General features: G+C 44.5%; 1 protein-coding gene across 6 annotated transcripts; it reads right to left on the bottom strand.

The window, feature by feature from the left end:
- Positions 1–281: 281 nt before the first annotated feature.
- On the bottom strand, positions 282–16,411 carry GCNT4 (glucosaminyl (N-acetyl) transferase 4). 6 transcript variants are annotated; one of them, XM_063180503.1, is made up of 4 exons: positions 16,346–16,403; positions 12,601–12,798; positions 3,298–3,360; positions 282–1,851 (listed from the first exon to the last, which is right to left on the bottom strand). In XM_063180503.1, the coding sequence occupies exon 4, from the start codon at positions 1,848–1,850 to the stop codon at positions 483–485; it is 1,368 nt and encodes a 455-aa protein (XP_063036573.1). In that variant the 5' UTR covers position 1,851; positions 3,298–3,360; positions 12,601–12,798; positions 16,346–16,403; the 3' UTR covers positions 282–482. The 6 variants fall into 6 exon arrangements, with proteins under 6 accessions (XP_063036573.1, XP_063036572.1, XP_063036574.1 ...); XM_063180502.1 differs by lacking the exon at positions 16,346–16,403 and adding an exon at positions 16,158–16,326; XM_063180504.1 differs by lacking the exon at positions 12,601–12,798 and having other exon boundaries at positions 16,338–16,411.
- Positions 16,412–17,675: the final 1,264 nt, after the last annotated feature.

The following is a 17,675-nucleotide window of genomic DNA, read 5'->3' as shown; positions in this document are numbered from 1 at the left end:
GGGGTCACATGGCTCATTTGGTGCTCCTGCTGATCTCTTGGTTTTTTCTGTGAGATGGGCACTTGCAGTTTTCCTGAGGTAGCAGATACAGAGGTCTTCCCTTTATTCCTTTAATAAAAGCAAAAGTAAAGGAAAGGAGGAGAGGCAGACAGAAGTGCCGGAGTTTCTCATAAAAGATACAAACACACTTGAAGTAAAATACATTTCTGAAATACTCCATTGGGATAGAGAGCACAAGAGCCTCCAAAAGCAAACTTCACCATCTCAAGATCACCCTGAAGTATAATTACAGGTTTAATGTGACAAAAAAGTTAATCAGCGAGAAATTCCTTTACATAAATAACTAGCCAGGCACCTGGCTCTGCAGGGCCCCGGGCATTATCCAGAATGGACTTTTCCCTCACTGCCATCGTGCAGCAGGTCAAGGCAGCAGGACTGCAGGTGCTGTGCACACAGCAGGGACAGCAGAGAACACAGCACTGCTATGTCAAGGCATTCGTAGAACTTAAGTGCAGAAAGTGCTCATCAGAGGACAAATGTACCCACTCCTTCTGTTGTTCTGCCACCTTTTCTGCCAAGCACTTTACCAGGACAGGATCTACTTTGGAGTCAATCTTGTTGGCAAACCAGTGTCCGTAATTCAGAAGCCACCTTAATTCTCCGGCCCCATAGATGCAGACACTGCGAAGGTGGGTACCAGTGCATGGAGGATACAAATAGTCTTCAAGATAATTCCATTTCACCAGACGAGTTTTGCTTTGTAAGTCTGTTACATCCTGGGATGACCTTGGAACTTCCCCAGGGACCCCAGGGACACGTACAAGAGTGGCCCAGAAATGTTCATCTGGAGAGTATGTGTCCCTCGACCACTCAAAAAAATCTTTTGCAAGTGAGCTTTCAAGGGTATACTGAATAAATTCTCGGCTTAAAACAAAATAGGCACTGCCTACAAATATCTCAATATCATGAGGTGGCGGATTCTTGGAAATGTTGGTTTTTACAGGCATCTGCATGTACTCATAAGGCACTTTCATAAGTTCATAATGATAAGTAAATCGTTCTCTTTTGCTACTGCTTGGCTTTGAAGTTTCCAGCATGTTTCCTCCACTGAGTTTCTTCAGTTCAGCGACCAGTTCAAAATTTGATCTCAAAGGGAAATCTTGGCCACACAAATTGATAACATACTTCCAAGGAACTGCAGAGTCCATCAAATCAGACAAACAATTGAAATCTGCTTGCAGACGTGAAATATGTGCGTAGTCCACGGTCTCCAATTTTGATGCAATGAAAATATTTGGGAAACATTTAGCTAGATTGTTCAAAGCAGATTTGAAGCTTTTTGCTGCTTTTTGATCATAATGGATACAGTAAATATTTTGATGACTGTACAATGAATGTATGAGCCTTTCTACCATTGCTGCATCTTTGTGAACAACCAAAGAATAGGCAATCGGAAAACTCTCCTCCTCTGGAGAAACAGGTTTTAGCTGGTATTTCCTAAGTGAACGATACACATGACAGTCACTTGTCATTGCTACAACATCTTCATCAGCTAAATCAACTATTTCTTTTCTTCTTATCTCTAAACTCTTGCCAATTTCATGAGGATCTTGTTCATATATAGATGAACAATTAATATCATACTGGAACTCATTTCTAGGGTATGAATATCTGTTTCTAACATAAGAAGAAGTGCTCAAAAAGTGCTCAACTAAGTAAATGCCTCTAGAGGGAAAAAAGTGTCTTTCGACATGGAGGAGCTTCAGCAGTGCAATCAGCCACCCAGTAACACACAGAATCAAGATCTTCCTTCGTGAGGGACATTTGTAGGACCACTTGTGTCTCTTCATTCTGCAAGAAAAAAATACATAGTGTTACTTTCAAACAGAAATCATCTCTGAAGTCATCAGAGGCCATTCCAACCCCAAAGAAAGATATGTGCACACCAGTCTGTCTACAGCATAAACACCACCTTATTAGGAAGGCCACTGGTAATCTCTAGTTTTTTCCTAATCATAATTTTAAAATTTCATTCCCCTGAATTAGCTAAGCGAAGGCAATAAACCAGACGATTTCCAGTCAAATAAGAGTATCAGAACAAGATTCCCACTGGTCTTTTTCCAAATCTTTTTAAAATTTCTAATGGGCTACAAACTGAAGTACAGCACACCCTGGATTGGCAAAAACATTACTGTCATCCATGTGAGTAGGAAAGATTATTTATTTTCCTGAGTAACATCAAGGCATTTAACGGGAGCAGCAAAGGGATGTCTAGTAAGTCTGCAAAGAATGTGTGCCTAATGGTAGATATTAGTATTGTTTTTTTTAAAAAGCATGAAACTGAAAGTTTTAGTATTCAAACACTGCATTCTTATTATCACAAACACTGGAGCTGGCTCACAAAGATGTTCAAGAGGAAATTAATTTTCTTCCTATCCTGTGCCAACAAGATCTGACGAGCCCAAAGTCTCCTTTCTCTCTTCAGATTCCTTCTGGAAAATACTTCTAACTTGCCATGAAGACAGAGGTGGATAAATACATAGCACTTTCATCCACTGGTATGAACATATAAAGGAAGTTCCCTTCTGAAGGCAAAAGGGGTGCAGTAGTAAGGAATAGTGCATCTGTTCTGCTCTCTGCTGTGTGACACAACCTTGGATGTGACCACAAAAACACATGTGGCGCCTTTTTATACAGCATGTTATTTTAAAAAAATTCCTGTGTAGCCCATTAACAACTGAGTCACTACCACAATAAAAGCTGAACACAGAGATCCTCTTCCACATATCTTTGCTTTACTGGCTGAGCGTAATCAGCACTGTTCCCCAAATCGAAATTAGACCAGAACCACATAACAAGTGCAGCAGTAAACTTAGTTCTACTTAGCTTAAACGAAACTCCACTTTGTTTTTAAATTGAACAGCTCCCACTGTTTCTTTTGAATAGAAACTTTTCAGAGTGCTTCCAGAACCAATAAAATGATGGGGGCAGCAGATGTGGCTTGGATGCCTGAACATCTCACACGTGTATGTAAAATGAAATACTGAGATGTGCATTCAAATATATTGCAAGACTAACTTGGGCATCTTTAACATTCCCTTTGATGTCAGGTCTTGCAAGCTGTAGCTACATTCAAATTGCAGCTTATCAAGGGCTTTTTCATTTGTCTCTTCTCCCTTGACTTTGCCTTTACCTATGCATCTTTGTCCTTAATATTTCTATTTGAGGGCAACAGAAAGAAGGAAATGTTATCTCCTGGGGGTTGCCATGTACAGACCAGGGTCAGCCAACACATACCTATTTCCTAGAAACCAAAGCTCAGCAACTCTCTGCAGGTTTTAGAAACAGCCTCCAGGTATGCTAACAAAGAAAGAGAAAAAAACAGATCTCAGAATCATTGAATAGTTTGAGTTGGAAGCGATTAAAGATAATCTCATTCCAAAATCCCTGCCATGAGCAGGGGACCTTCTCCTAGGCTTGAATAATTCCAGGGATAGGGAATCCACAGCTTCTCTGGGCAACCTGTTGCAGCGCCTCATCATCCTCAAAATGAAGTGAGACATTCATATCCCTATGAAGGCAAAAATCCCACATTCCCCCACAGCAAGCAGGTGCTTTAGTTCAGCTCTTCTTCAAATTAATCCCAGTCCAATGTCTAATCTGGGTTTCCCCTTTACCTACCTTCTTTATGTATCTGTGATCCTGGAAAAAAATCACTTTTCAAAACTGCTCCTAACCAAAGGGAGGTTTTCAGTCATATGAAAAAAAAAAAAAAAAAAAAAAGCTCTGTAGAGGGGGAAACAGGTAACATGTCCTGGCTTTTTTCTTTGGAGGGAGAAGACCTATGTGGGTGGCCTTTCTGTGAAGCCCACCGCATGCCTCTGCCCAGCGTCCCCCTGGCTAGCAAGGACAACACCTATCACCCCTGCCTGAACAGGGATTGCCTAAATCAAGGAGTGAATCTTCTCTTATTCTCTCCTTCAAAAAGGCAAGTCTGGACAAAGAAAAAGGAGGGAAAAAATCCAACACATTCCAAACTTCTCCCTAACCTCTCTATCTGTGTCAGCCCTGGCCAGCTTCTGCCCAGAGCCAAACATTCTGTTGCTATGAAACCAAACAAAGACATAGAATCTTAGAATGTCCTGAGTTGGAATGGGCCCACAAGAATCAGTGAACTACAACTCCTGTCCCCGCACAGGATACCCCAAGAGTCACGTCATGGGCCTGAGAGCATTCTCCACCTCTGGACCATGGGAGTACTGAACTGTGCCAGGATGGTGCTCTGTGACCTTTCCCTGGGGGGCTTCTTCCAGAGCCCAGACACCCTCTGGGTGAAGACCCTTCTCCTTATACTTAACTTAAACTTCCCCCAACAAAACTTCAGACTGCTCCCTCGGGTCTTGCCACTGAGAAGAAATCAGTGCCTGTCCATCTGCTTTCCTTCCCAAGGAAGCTGTAGGTCACTGTGAGAGCTCCCCTCAGTCCCCTTTGGGCTTAATAGACATGGGGACCTCAGCTGCTGCTCACATGGCTTCCTGTCCAGATCCTTCACCATCCTTGTGACCCCTCCTCCTCCCCAACAGTTTTGTATCTCTTTTACACTGTGGCACCCAGAGCTGCCCCCAGCACTCGAGGTGAGGCTGTCCCAGCTCAGAGCAGAGCAGGACAATCCCCTCCCTTGCCCGGCTGGCCATGCTGTCCCTGATGCCCCAAGGACACGGGTGGCCCTCCTGGCTGCCAGGGCACTGCTGACCATGTTCAACTTGCCATCAACCAGGACCCAGTGGTCCCTCTCTGTGGCACTGCTTTCCAGAATCTCATTCCCCAGTCTGCCTGCACATCCAAGGTTGCCCCATCCACAGCTGCAGAATCCAGCACCTGCTTTTGCTAAACTTCATATGATTGGTGATTGCCTAGCCCTCTAATTAGTTGAGATGTCTCTGCAGGGCCTCTCTGCCTTCAACAGCTCCTCCCAGTTTAGTGTCCCACTTTACATCTTTGAGTCTGTCTTGGGTTCCGTATCCAAGTCATTAGTGAAGATGATGAGGAGCGCTGGCCCTAAGATGGAGCACTGTGGAACCCCACAGGTGACATGTCACCAGCCTGATGTCACCCCATGCGCTTAACCCTTTGTGTCTGACCCATCAGCCAGCTGTTCACCCACCACATGAAATATCCAGAAGGATCCTGTGAGAGACAGCATTAGAAGCTTTACTGAAATCAAAAAAGATCACATCATCAACAAGGTGAGCTGCCTTGTCATAAAAGGGAATTAGTTTGTCAAGCAGGACCCTCCCCTCATGAAGCCATGCTGGCTATGACCAATGACTGCATTTTCTTTCAGGGGTTTTTCAATAACTCCCAGAATAATCTTCTCCACAATTTAACCAGGCACTGCAGTTATCAGGGTCATCCCTCTTGCCATGAAGGAATTCTTCCTCATATCCAACATGAACCTTTCCTGGTACAGCCTAAGGCCATTTCTCATCCTGGTGCTCGTTGTCTGGGAGAAGAGGCTGACCCCCATCTTGCCACAACCTTCTTTCAGGTTGTTGTAGACAGCAGTAAGGTCTCCCCTGAGGCTCCTCTTCTCCAGGCTAAAAACTCCAGCTCCTCAGTCACTCCTCATATGCCTTACTTTCTGAACCCTCCATCACCTTTGTTTCCCTTCTAAATCATTTATCAGTATAAAGGTAATTTCAGCAAAACCTGCGATTTCTTGATGAACAGTGGGAAACTGAGGGATTAAATCTCTTGGGATCATCACACACCTCATCAGGTTTTGACTCATCTGAAAAACTTTATTTTTTACCATATGCAGACTCAAAGCCCTACTCAGACATGGAGCTGTACTGTGCCATACACACCATGCTCTCCAGAGGAGCACAGAATGAATTAACAAGGCAGATGAGAACAGCAACCTACTGCTGTCCAAAGCACCTACATTGGGTAGCACTGACCAGATGCTAACTCTGCTTATCTTGTCCACAAAAACTTTTTCCTTAGGTGATGCCATAGAATACACATGCAAGGTTCCATCTTTTGTATCAAGATTTTATAATATGATCTTATACTATGAGCTTGGCATTGACATCTGGCTTTGTTCTGTAAAATGTGTTACTTATCTTTTCTACATGTGAGAAGACTCCTGAGGTACATTTGCTTGTTCCAGGACTTGAGGAGAGCAGGAGCCCCAAGTCTTCACACAGTGTAAGACTTCTATCCAGATTCCCCTGGGTTCCAGGGAGCTTCCAAGGGCTTCCACTAGCCCCTTCACGAACGTGGGCTCCCAGGGAAATCCTCTTCTCCTGCCTCTGCACCATCCTGTTAATAAACCTCACAGATTTTACCCTCTCCATGTTGGCCAAAAACAAACACATGCGCTCATATCTGATTAACAGATCCGTTATCAGTTTATTATGTCAAAAAAATCTGCATTTCCCTTATCACTAGCACTAGTAATGAAAAAAAAAAAAAAAAACTAAAGTAGAGGAATTGTCTCTCCCTTCACAACTGTTGCTCACACTCAGAGAAAATGGAAGAAGGTAAAGGATCCATCCCTCGAGACCAACAACAGCTCAGCCTCACGAAGATCATAACCTCACCTGCAAGGGCTACTGTGTTAAATGTTTCTGAATTCATAAAGCCATGCCCACTGCTCAAGATTCAACCCCAAAATGAAAATGGGTGAAGTTGTCAGGAAAGGGAGGAAATCCTGTCCCCAGGTCCTCAGGCTTCATGTGGGAGGACTCTGACTTCAGGAATGTGGTAGCTGGGAAGTGACCCAGCTAAAAGCTTTCAGTCATGAACCTCAGGCATTAATTGCAACTCTTCTGATTGACAGCAAGGCTCTAAGTGGGTCTTCTGTGATAATGAAGTTTAAAAATATTAGGCAAGGGTAAGGTGTGCTGCTAACATCAGATGCAACCAGGCTGGAAAACCCTGAACATGCTGCTCTCTGAACCATGTGAATAACTGAATGATTTTGCATTTGATTGGCACCCCCAAAACACATGCACATTGCCTCAAGTCAATGTATGTCTCACAAACTCAATAGAAATACTTTCTGTTTCAGTGTTTTCTGTTTGAACTGAACTGAGTTCTAAAAGAAAGTCCATTTTGAATGAGAATGAAGTATTACAGAGGGCAACAATCCACCTTCTGGGTTGTTTTACAGATTAGGGTATTTTCATCAAAATTAGGATAAATTAGAACAAAGTTTGTTTCTTCATTTGTATCTTTTAATAACTAAAAAAAAATGTTCTTTTCTCTAAAAATTTGTAAAAGCATCAGTGGGACTTCTCCAAGGCAGACCCTAAGAGGGAATGATGATCTGCCTGCCTGAAAAAATATTCTGCTATTTCACCTGAGTGCTCTGTAACCTTTTCTGCATTCTGATCTAAATACTCTGGCTAAGGCCACTGTGCACTATCACATATCAGGTATCAAGGTAATTGCAAAATTGAAGCTTCTGATTCCTCTATTATTTAGTTTTTATTATTAATAGTTCCATAACATTGAATATCTAAGATGCTATGGAAACAATACCAACCAGTGTAGGCAAGGTTTAAGTTGGTTTTGAGTGTGCCCAACAGAATTTTCCCTGTATTTACCAAATTAGTGAAAAGTGAGCCTTATTAACTGTGCATCACCTCATTGCTATGCAAAGAAATTCTTGTGGGCCCACTGGGGAACTGCATATCAAGGTAGCGTTGGACACCTCATACCAGCGCAGCAACTTTTCCATGGAGGGAAGCAGACCACAGATACAGAAAGGGGAGAGAAGCCTTATCAACCTCCCCATAAACACACAGGAAAAAAAAATAGGAACTGCTGTTGTTTTTAATTGGAAGAAGAATAGAGCAAGTCAGGTAAAACTCTACATTATGAGACGTGGTTGTCAAAATTGAAGAACCATGTGGGAGCACATATATTAATTCATTGGGACTAACATTTTTTACAAAATATACCTCCATTCCTTCAGGGTAAAATCATGTTTAAACTATCACTCCTACTGAGAAACTGTACACCATCATATGTTGTTTCATAGAATTATAGAAACATGGAAATACATGGCTTGCAAGGGGACTTTTAAATGTCATCTAGTCCAAATCCCCCACCACGGGTAGGAACATTTCCACTAGACTGCTTGAGGTTGTCACATAACATCTAGTCATACTTAATGTTAGGAAGCAGAACTTAATGTGGTGAATCTACCCAGACTACTTCTAGATTTGGCCTTGAAAAAAAAAAACCAGCAGACAACCTGTTCTGCAACGTAGTTGCTCTACTATGCATGTGAGCATAGCAGAGCATTGCTCTACTATGTACCCTGCCCAGACTAAGCATCTGATGCAATCTGCAGCCAGTGGCAAGATACCAGGAACTGCAAAGGATCAACAATTCATCCCAAAACAGGAACTGTGAGATGGGCTGCACAAAGCATCCCTGGAACAGCAAAGAGAAGCAAGGAAAAAGCCCAGCTTTTGCACCATAAGTGCCAGCTCTGCCAACCCTGCTTGCAATGGCATAGCCTTGTTGCACCCCTAATGCGAGGAATTCCAGGGGTAGCAGTATCACACATAACCCTGATCCTCTGCCAGGAACACCCCAGCAGCTCCTCCATCCCAGAGTGGTACTCAGATGCAACAAAGAAAAGCCAGGAAGCTGCTCTGGCCAGCACAAGTCTGAGTTAGCTCAGGGAACCAAGATCCCGCTCTGGCTGCCCTCCAATGGTTCATATACACCAGCGTCACAGCAGTACTTCTTTGAGTACATCCCTCTGTAAATGTTTAAAGAGGTATTTGAGAGCTCGGAGGAATGGACAGGTTACCTTCATCAGCACAAAGAAACTGGCAGGCTTTGGGCTCACACTGTGTCTCTGAAGATGAGTTTTTACTTTAGAAAGACTTTAATAATATTATGGAGACCTGGTTCCTGTGAGAGACCAGGGCATTACTGCAGTTCCTCACACTATTATTTTTGCTTTTTCCACAACCTCAATGCACCCAGACTCACAGTCTGTGCAACTTTGTGATGCCAACGTCATTCTTGCAGAGAAGTCTACACCTCCCTTCACCCATAGCAGGAACAAATTACCAACTCTCCTATTCCTCTTGCTCAGCATGGCAAGTCTCACCTGCTGTCCACACAGAGCAGAGGTGTTCCCAGTTTGTCCAGTTTATATTCAGAGCACATTGAACTAGCACATCTGAACTACCTTGTTTGAGAAAATACAGAATTTTTCAACTCCCCAGCATTTCATTTCCTTTCCTCATTGTCTTTTCCAATACAGACTGTGCTGCATTAAACTCAAGTGCTTCAGTGATTAAAAGCAGAAGCTTCCAGGTGAATCTACGATGCCCACAGGCTCCCTGGACGTCGCGTGCAGGTTGGAGCCATTATGAATCATCCAGGTCCATCACAGGAAGCTAAGATATCAGATGTACCTCCAGGTAGAAGGATAAAACTCCTGCTTTGAAGGTTGGGTTTTTTTTCAGGAAAAAAGAAGGGATCTCTGCTCAAAGAGAGCTGACACCATGTAGAGGGAAAGGCATTCCTTTGGTGTTGGAAGCAACTGGCTTAGCAGCAGGCATGCAGGCAGGACTACCTGAGGAGGTCTGTAACCTGTCTGCCTGCAATAACCAATGCATCACAACTTTCCTGAGGAAAACAAGGTATATATTAACATCCACTGCCTCTCTCCCTGCTCTGTCCTTGCCAGTCCTTCCTGAAGGACCTGCTCAGTAGGCAAGCAAAAATCCAGTCTCAACTACTCAGCTACACTGAGTTACAGAAAACAAAAGCCAGGATCTCTACTAATGCACAGCATTACCACATTTATAATACTTCTGTTCTACTTAAGCAATACTGATCAAAGAGGTCTCTGACCTTCTACAGATGCCACAAATTACTTTTGGTGCCAGGCAAGACAGCCAGCTGGTGGGAACCACCTCTTGTCCTTTGTCACATCTGCCTGGGACTGGTTTACCCAGAGCATAAGACTGACAAGACATGTTGACTGTTACTAGAACAGGGATTCTTGGAAACCTCAGCCTGCAAGCAGGCAGTGCTCTCTCCTCAGTGGATCTGAAATACATGGTGCCCACTGTGAAAGCATTGTGAGGCACCTGCTTCTGTGCTTGCCACAGAGCAAGAGTGAAGTGAAAAGGTCAAGTTTGAGTGCAAGTCTGTGGAAGGAGACAAAAGAGGGGGAAGAGTTTAGGGGAATACAAGTGCTTTCACCCCAACAAGTGATTGTTTCTTGCGTGAAGAAACCCCTCTGCATATGAATCAAAGTCCTTGCTGTCACCTAGATTAAAAAAAAAAGGAATGTGTACTGAGAAGAGCAGGAGCAGCAGAATAGAGGTCGGAAAATTACAAAAAAGAAGAATGGAGAGAGGGATTGAAAAGGGTAAGTACTTTCATGTAGGTAGCATTAACAACAACAACAAAAAACAGAATAGCAGAACAAGAGATTTCCTTAACCTGTTACACCCCCATTACTCAAATACATCTGAAACAAAACCAGTGTGTACACCCTTCCTTGGAAACCAGGTTGCAGTGTACTTCAGCAGCCAACACCATTACTACATATAGCAGGAACTTAAAGAGGGAACAATTCCCTCTCCTCAAAGTAAAAACACTTCAGGAAAGTTCCCCCTGATAAAATATCTCTGTTTGTTTAAAACACACCTGGCTCACACAGCAATGCAAACTCGGTGGTTTGCATGACCAACCCTGTGCAAAAATTTAGTTAGCTGCTCCTGGTTTTCCCTGTGTTCTGTACAAATCAAGTCTGGGCCTTGATAGGTCTGTGGGAAAGACAGAGGGAAGGATGTTCCAGAAAAGTAATCGTGTGCTTTCCTAAGCTGTTTATTTTATTTTTTTGTAAACTATCTGTCTGAATTGAAATTTTATCACTTCTTAACTATTCAATGCTGCAAACTGGAAAAGTTAATTTACTATGGGCTATTTTTTTCATTGCAAAATTATCTATTGATAGAGACCATGGGATTTCTGTGGGAGTGCATTTTATTGTCATTAAATCTCAATCAGTTGATTCTATCAAGTTTGTCTGAGTTTCCACCCACTTGCTCTGCACTGGAGCCTCTGCCTGTGCCCCTCCAACACAGTTACACTTAGCACCAGCCTTATTCTGCACATCTCCCCCCCTTGTTTTGGCTTGCCTGCTTGAGTAAGTTAGATTACTTACTTTTCACTTACATTTTCTCTGAATGACGGACAACTAAAGAGCTAAGTAACTTCAATTACTTAAACACTTAATTGCAAGATGTGAAAAAATATGTCATTACTTTTAGAAGTAATTAGATTATAAACCTTCCAATTTTAAGACCGTGAAGACTTAAAACAGCAGAGTATCCCCATGAAAAACAGTAAGAAATTACTACAGTTTAGCACAGTGTGGTTTTTGCTTCTGGAAGCAGAAAGACATGTTCTTGCCACATATCTGGGAAACACAGCAAAGATCTGGCAGTTATGGATATCACACAACCTTGTCCCAGAGCATTGTCTCTTGCACAGGATCTGCATTTCCCAGCAGAACTTCCTGTGCAGACAGTAAGTTGCTTTGCTTGTCTGTTTGCCACTCAGCTCCAGCTCTCTGTATGCTCTTTAGAAAAGGCTGGATTCTCCTTTCTGGCTGCCTCCAGTGGCAATCCTCACAGTTTCAGTAAAATATCTTGCATCAATTTCAGCATGTTCGTGTCCCAGAGATATGTCAGGGTAAGGAAAGTCAATGTCTCAGCTCTTTGGCCAGGAAAAGAGGTAAGCAACTTCTGCAGATTCATGCAAGCAGCACAAGAGAGAATATAATCCCTCTGCAACCCCAACTAATCTGAACTGCTTTACAGAAACTTTTCACAAAAGCTCTTTTACTGGAGGCCTGAAAAGTCTCTCAGCAAATCCCTCAGCATCTCGTACTACTGTGTGATGGCAGGCAGAGGATTTGCAGCCCTCTTAAAGCAAGAAAGTGTTCAGAAGGCACAGAGATGTCAGTCATCAAAATTCCCAAGTCTGATGCTTATACATTGAGAATTTCAATTCTCTGACTTTGTGACATGGGGGTATCCATGCTTGCCAAGCACATCATGTACTATAAAGGCAGGAGTCAAGAAAACAAATAAACAAAATCCCACTAACAAATACATACTCCAACAAATAGAGTTTAGTCCCTTCTAATTTGTGGCAATCTAGAGTTTAACAGCTTTTTTCCACCTCATATGGGAGTTTAAAGCAATAGGACTACAGTGGAGAGAGGGTTAACCTTTAAACTATAGAATAACATAAAAATTAAACCCAAAGGGACAGTATTTGTGTTCATTGGCAAGGAGAAGCACTATAAAAGAGGGTGGAAATTTCCTGTTAGACAGGGAAACAGGAGAAACTGCATGACACCGCAGAAAAGCTCCCATTAACAGCTCAAAATATTTCTCCATTTCCTTCACCACACCACCAAGCTGCCTGCAGACTCTTCTCTGCCAAGCCCCACTGTAAACCACCCTCCTTAAGTCATTTCACCCCGCAAAGTCACAGCTTGTCACGTCAGTAAGATCTCATCAGAGAAAGCTGCAGACCTACCTCCTGGACTTTGCTGCGGCCTCTTCCCCTCTTTAGGATGCTCTGTCCCAGGAGATCAATATGGGTACTGCCAGCTCAGTGGGCAAACCAAGTCCTAGTGCCTGCTCCATCCTGCCACTGCCCGCAGCCTCCACCAGTATCAGTGCTTCACATGCGTATGAACTCGGACATACAGAAGTAGTAGGGAAGGCATTATTTCTTGCACAAATTAAAAAAGAAAATGTAAAATGTTAGCTGAAAAATAGTGAACATGGAGGCTTGGTATGTTAAGTCCCAGGGGTGGCTATGGCTGCAGGTCTGAACTAATAAGCCTCTGCTTTTTAGCTGGTTAGTTGGGAAGGTTTTATTGTTATTAAGCTGTGGAAGGCATTATCTGTATAAGCATTTATTCTTGTTTACTCACATAGCATTTCTAAGCACCAAGAAGGCAGGGAGAAAGGAACACCATAAAAAGAACAGATCACATCAAAGCAACCTAATTTCCTTCTCCAGCAGAGTAAAGAGGACTTGGGGAGAGGCAGAAAAGCACTGGGACATGAGGAGTCTGTCAAAAGCCTCAGCAAGTCTGAGATGCACATAATACTTCAGGTACCAAGACTCCAGGTGTCAGAGGCCTTGCTCCCTCCACAAATAAAATAGCTCTGACACTAAGCTAAGGCCAGAAGTTTGGGCTACTGTTATGAGATTCACAGTCCTCATGATACTTCCTGAAATTCTCCTTAGATATGGATGGCTTGCATTGCAAGTTCACCTATACATAAGTACTTTGTATGGTATACAAAGTCTCCCTGGCAAGAAATAAATTTCTGGGCTATTATACCTAACTTTTCTCTGTGTGATGCTTACAAAGAAATTTGAGGAACTAAACACTGTACTATTTGTGTATACCACAAATAACTATCATGGTATTTTCCCTCGAGGAAAGCACTGCAGCAGTATTCGTAAGGCATACGTAGCATTGTCCTCCTCTCCATCCACATTTTGACCAAAATACAAACACCAGCCTCCTCTTCATCACCAGTCTGCCAGATGATACAGAATTATAAACTGCACTTTTGTCACTGAAGTGTCACAAGCCTGAGTGTCATAAGCCCCAACAGGGCTCTGGGTGTCACAGATTCAAGGGCCCCTCCAGTCCTGCCTTAGCTCATTGTCCTCAGCATTGCAAAATTATACAGAAATAATGGTATCCAGATTCCTTAATATGGAAGGAGTATACTTAATATTGGCACTCTCTGTCCGTATAAGATGCAATGTGGCAAGACAGCAGCTGGGTCAACTTTACCTCTTTTCTGTATGATGGGAGGGTTACCATGGTCAATTATATAATGTGTTATAAATTGATTTTAAAAAAATTAAGAAAATGGGACATTTTCTTATGAGAAAAAAGCTCCCAGCACACGCAAAACTGAAAGAGGTCAGCAGACAGCTATGCATCTTTTGAGTAAGATTTAGGATGCTGATTTGTCCCTGCCTGGAAATCAAGCATGAAGAAAGACCTCCCCCAGCAAACAACGCACGACAAAAACACACACAGGCCAGTGGCACTGCACAGTCAATTCAAAAGGAAAAGGTCCTTGATTGGCACCAGGGAATCCTGCACAGGCCATGGGCTAGCTACCTGACCCGCCAGACAAGCCATGCAGCAGTTGGATAATACAACAGAGCCTGTTGCAGGAGGATGGGTGGATCTCTGACAGGCTGGTATCTACCCCACCACCTGCCTTTATCTGGGTTGGGGCAATTAAATACCTCCTCTTTCTTCACAGTTGTCTTTGTACTAAAAGCAGAGCAATCTCTGCCTCGTGCCTGATCACACTGCAGACCCTGGAGAAGCCTTCCTCGAGTGTTTCAGGGAGAGCCTGATGAGGCTTGACTTGTTGACAATTACGCAAAATGTACTCCCTTGCTGGATTCAGCACCCCGCTGTTTATGTTGCAGAAATGAGCTTTTTATGACTCATCTGGTACATTTCTTAGTTCCTTTATCAATATTTCTTGGAAGACCTCAAAAGCTGGAGTCACCATATGATTCCTAATGACTCTGTAGCTGTAACTGCCACCCACGTAAATGCTTTAAGCTTAATTCCTCTGAACTTACCTGGACTACTCATTTCAGATACAGTCTCCTGCCCCTCAGCAAGGCATTTATAGGATGGTCACAGCCAGCCTGTTGACTGACTAGAATAATTTGCACATATTAGACCATAAAATAGCATGCATAGTATAGGTTAAGAACCACAAAACTTACGGAACCTGGTACACATGCAGTTTTCAGTGTGTGGATCCCTTTCTTGGGGGTCTGAATACCCAGTGTAATAACACACAGAGGTGCCAACCCAAGCAACTGAAACTTGAATGTACTCCTTATCGCCATTACTGCTTTTCAGAAAGTTATAATCCCTAGGAATTACTAATTTATACTACACAGATGTCAAATGCATTAGCCAGGTTTGTTGGTAATCTTTCAATGCCTTTACAGCTGGGCAGCATACAGAAAAATACGTGGGAACAGGGCCAAAACCCAACACTATCAGATGTACAAAACCAGAAACCACAGTCGTACAAATGTTGTAGCATTTCACTTCCCTTTCTATTATCATCTCAGAAAAGCTATGTGCATGAAAGAACAACTACATCATATCCATGGAGCCCATCCAGCCCAAGATGTTGTCTCATAGTAGTCAAGAGCTGATGCTTGGAAACAGGAGAAAGAATGAATACTCTTTAACATCTTCTCCATATGTCCTTTCCAGATCCATTTCCTTACAGCTTAGAAGTTTTCAAAGACAGGTTACAAATGTCTGTTTCTTGTGAAATTTTGAATTCTTTCACCCAGTCATTTTTGGACCTACATGAGCTTTCTGACTCGCAGACACTAGGGAGTGTGTGGGTGGGGGGGTAACACACTACAGCTCACTTGAGCGTAGTGTAAAAACCCACTGTCTTGTACTTGTTTTCCATCTTCTGCCTCCCAGTGTCACTTGACTCTTGTAATTCTCTGGCTGAAAGAAGCAAGCAGCTCTTTCCTGTTAATCACCTCCACATCAGTAGCAAGTTTATCTACCATCTCTACCCCTCAGCTGTTTCTCTCACAAATAAGCAAATGCAAAAGGATTACTACTAAGGAAATTGATTTATGCAAAAAGGCTACTATTAAGGAAACATGCCTATCTCAAAATGAAACAGGTTGGTTTACGGATTAGACATTTGGAATGAGTCAGAGGATGCTCAGTGGAGCAGATCCTTAGATGGGACACAGTGCAAGTCCCCCATGAGGTCTTCTATTTCTAAGCCTTATTCAAGCATTAGTAAATCTGTGCACCCAATAATAAGGGACAAGCTGCTACTGTCTCTCTTCGAGGAAAAAAAAAGAAGTTCTGCCAAGTTCTTCCTATTGTTACTTTCTGTTTCTTCACAAGGAAAAAGAACCTCTTTCCATATTAAAGAAAAAACAAAGTGCACTTGGCAAATTCGAACACAGCTACATGAACATTCTGAACGATTTACTGGGAAACGAAAAAATGCCAACATCACATCAACCCCGATTCCCCTTACCAAATCTTATTTTAAGTTGGTGTAACTGTTGATTCTGGAGAGAAGGTTACGAGGCTACGACATCTGAGTACACCGCTTACCAGCCGGGCTGCGGGCAGGTGGGTGCCCCGGTTCCGGACCCCCGCACCCTCTTACTGAGACGCAAAATCCCCCCGTAACTAACTTTAAGACAAACAGCACCTTCTTACCGGAGCTCCCCCGCAGCACCGGCACGACCCTCCTCCTGCGGCTCGGTCCGCCTCCAGCGCCGCGCCCGGCCCGGCGCTCTCTGCCCCGCTCAGCGCCGCCCGCTGCGCCCCCGCGGAGCCGCACACTGCCGCCCTTTCCTCCTTCTCCTCCCAAACTCCGCCGCCACGGCCGAACATCCAAATTTGCGCCTACAGCGAAGCCGCCGGGAGCAGGGCGGGAGCTGCTGCCGCCCCAGCGCCGCTCCGCCAAGTTAGGGCTCAGCTCGGCGGGCCGGGACGTCTCGTTGCCGCCGTCCCGGGACTTGCCCGCCGGTCGCGCACTCACCCGAGCGGATCGCGGCCGTCCCGGGCCGGCGCCCTGCTCGGCTCGAAGGGGCGCTCTTGTGTGCGCGGGGCGTGTGATGGGTGTGCGGCACAGCATTTTCCTCCATGACGTGAAGGAAAAAAGAAGGGCAGCCGCCCGCCCCGAAAGCTGGCAAGGCAGCAGGAGGAGGACGAGTGGGAGGTGACGGTGAGGTCCCCGCCAGCACCTGGGAGCGGGAGGAACCCGCCGCCTGCACGCCGCCCCTCCGGCAAACGCGGCACCGACTTCCCCACGACTCCTCATCGGGGGCGGAGCGGCCGAGGAGCTTCCCAAACCCTACAGCCGGCTCGACCGGGCGGCAAGACAGGGTTGGGTCTGAGCCCCGGCCCAGGCTCCTTGTCCTCGTCTCGGCTGCCCCGGGAGCGCACAGCTGTGGAGAGGGAGGGGCTGCTGCGGTCCCGGGTGGGCACCAGGCGCGGCAATAGCCGCAGCTCTGAGCTAATAAGCTGCACCCTGGCATTAAGCCTCTGTTTTATAGCAGGTTGGTTGGGGACGTTTTATTGTTTTTATTTAGTAGTAAAATAACCTGCCGCTGCCCTGGAATACTGCAGATCCCCAACCACATCCAGGATAAGGCCGGTGTTTTAAGGTCAGGCCGCGCTGTTGGCTTTGCTCGCAGAGAGCCTCGGGCCCTTGGTGCACCGGCTCGGTGAGAAATGTGGAAGACGCCACAGCACCGGAGAGCATCTGTCTGCTGCTGTAGCGCTGACCCTGCAGCTGGGCACCGCTGTGACAGCTCAGCTTACGGCTGGTAATTGCATAAGCCACTGTGACCAAGTTATATGTAACTGGGTGTTGGCGCTCTCTCCGCAGAAATGCGTAAGTGAAATCGGAAGGCCACAGATGCTGGAAAACTCACCTGTGGATTACTCCGCAACACCAGTATTGGTGTAAGTGGTAAAACCTCCTGCTACAGACAAAGCCAAAGCTTTGTTTTAATGAAAACAAACAAACACCCCATAAAAA

The sequence above is a fragment of the Melospiza melodia genome, chromosome Z (genome assembly GCF_035770615.1).
Source record: "Melospiza melodia melodia isolate bMelMel2 chromosome Z, bMelMel2.pri, whole genome shotgun sequence".
NCBI lineage: Eukaryota > Metazoa > Chordata > Aves > Passeriformes > Passerellidae > Melospiza > Melospiza melodia.
The sequence above is the reverse complement of the archived record's forward strand: the minus strand, read 5'-3'. Positions and strand labels throughout refer to the sequence as shown.

Excerpts from the sequence above, each read along its gene's own strand:
- GCNT4 (XM_063180504.1), bottom strand. The coding sequence starts at position 1,850 with ATGAAGAGACACAAGTGGTCCTACAAATGTCCCTCACGAAGGAAGATC.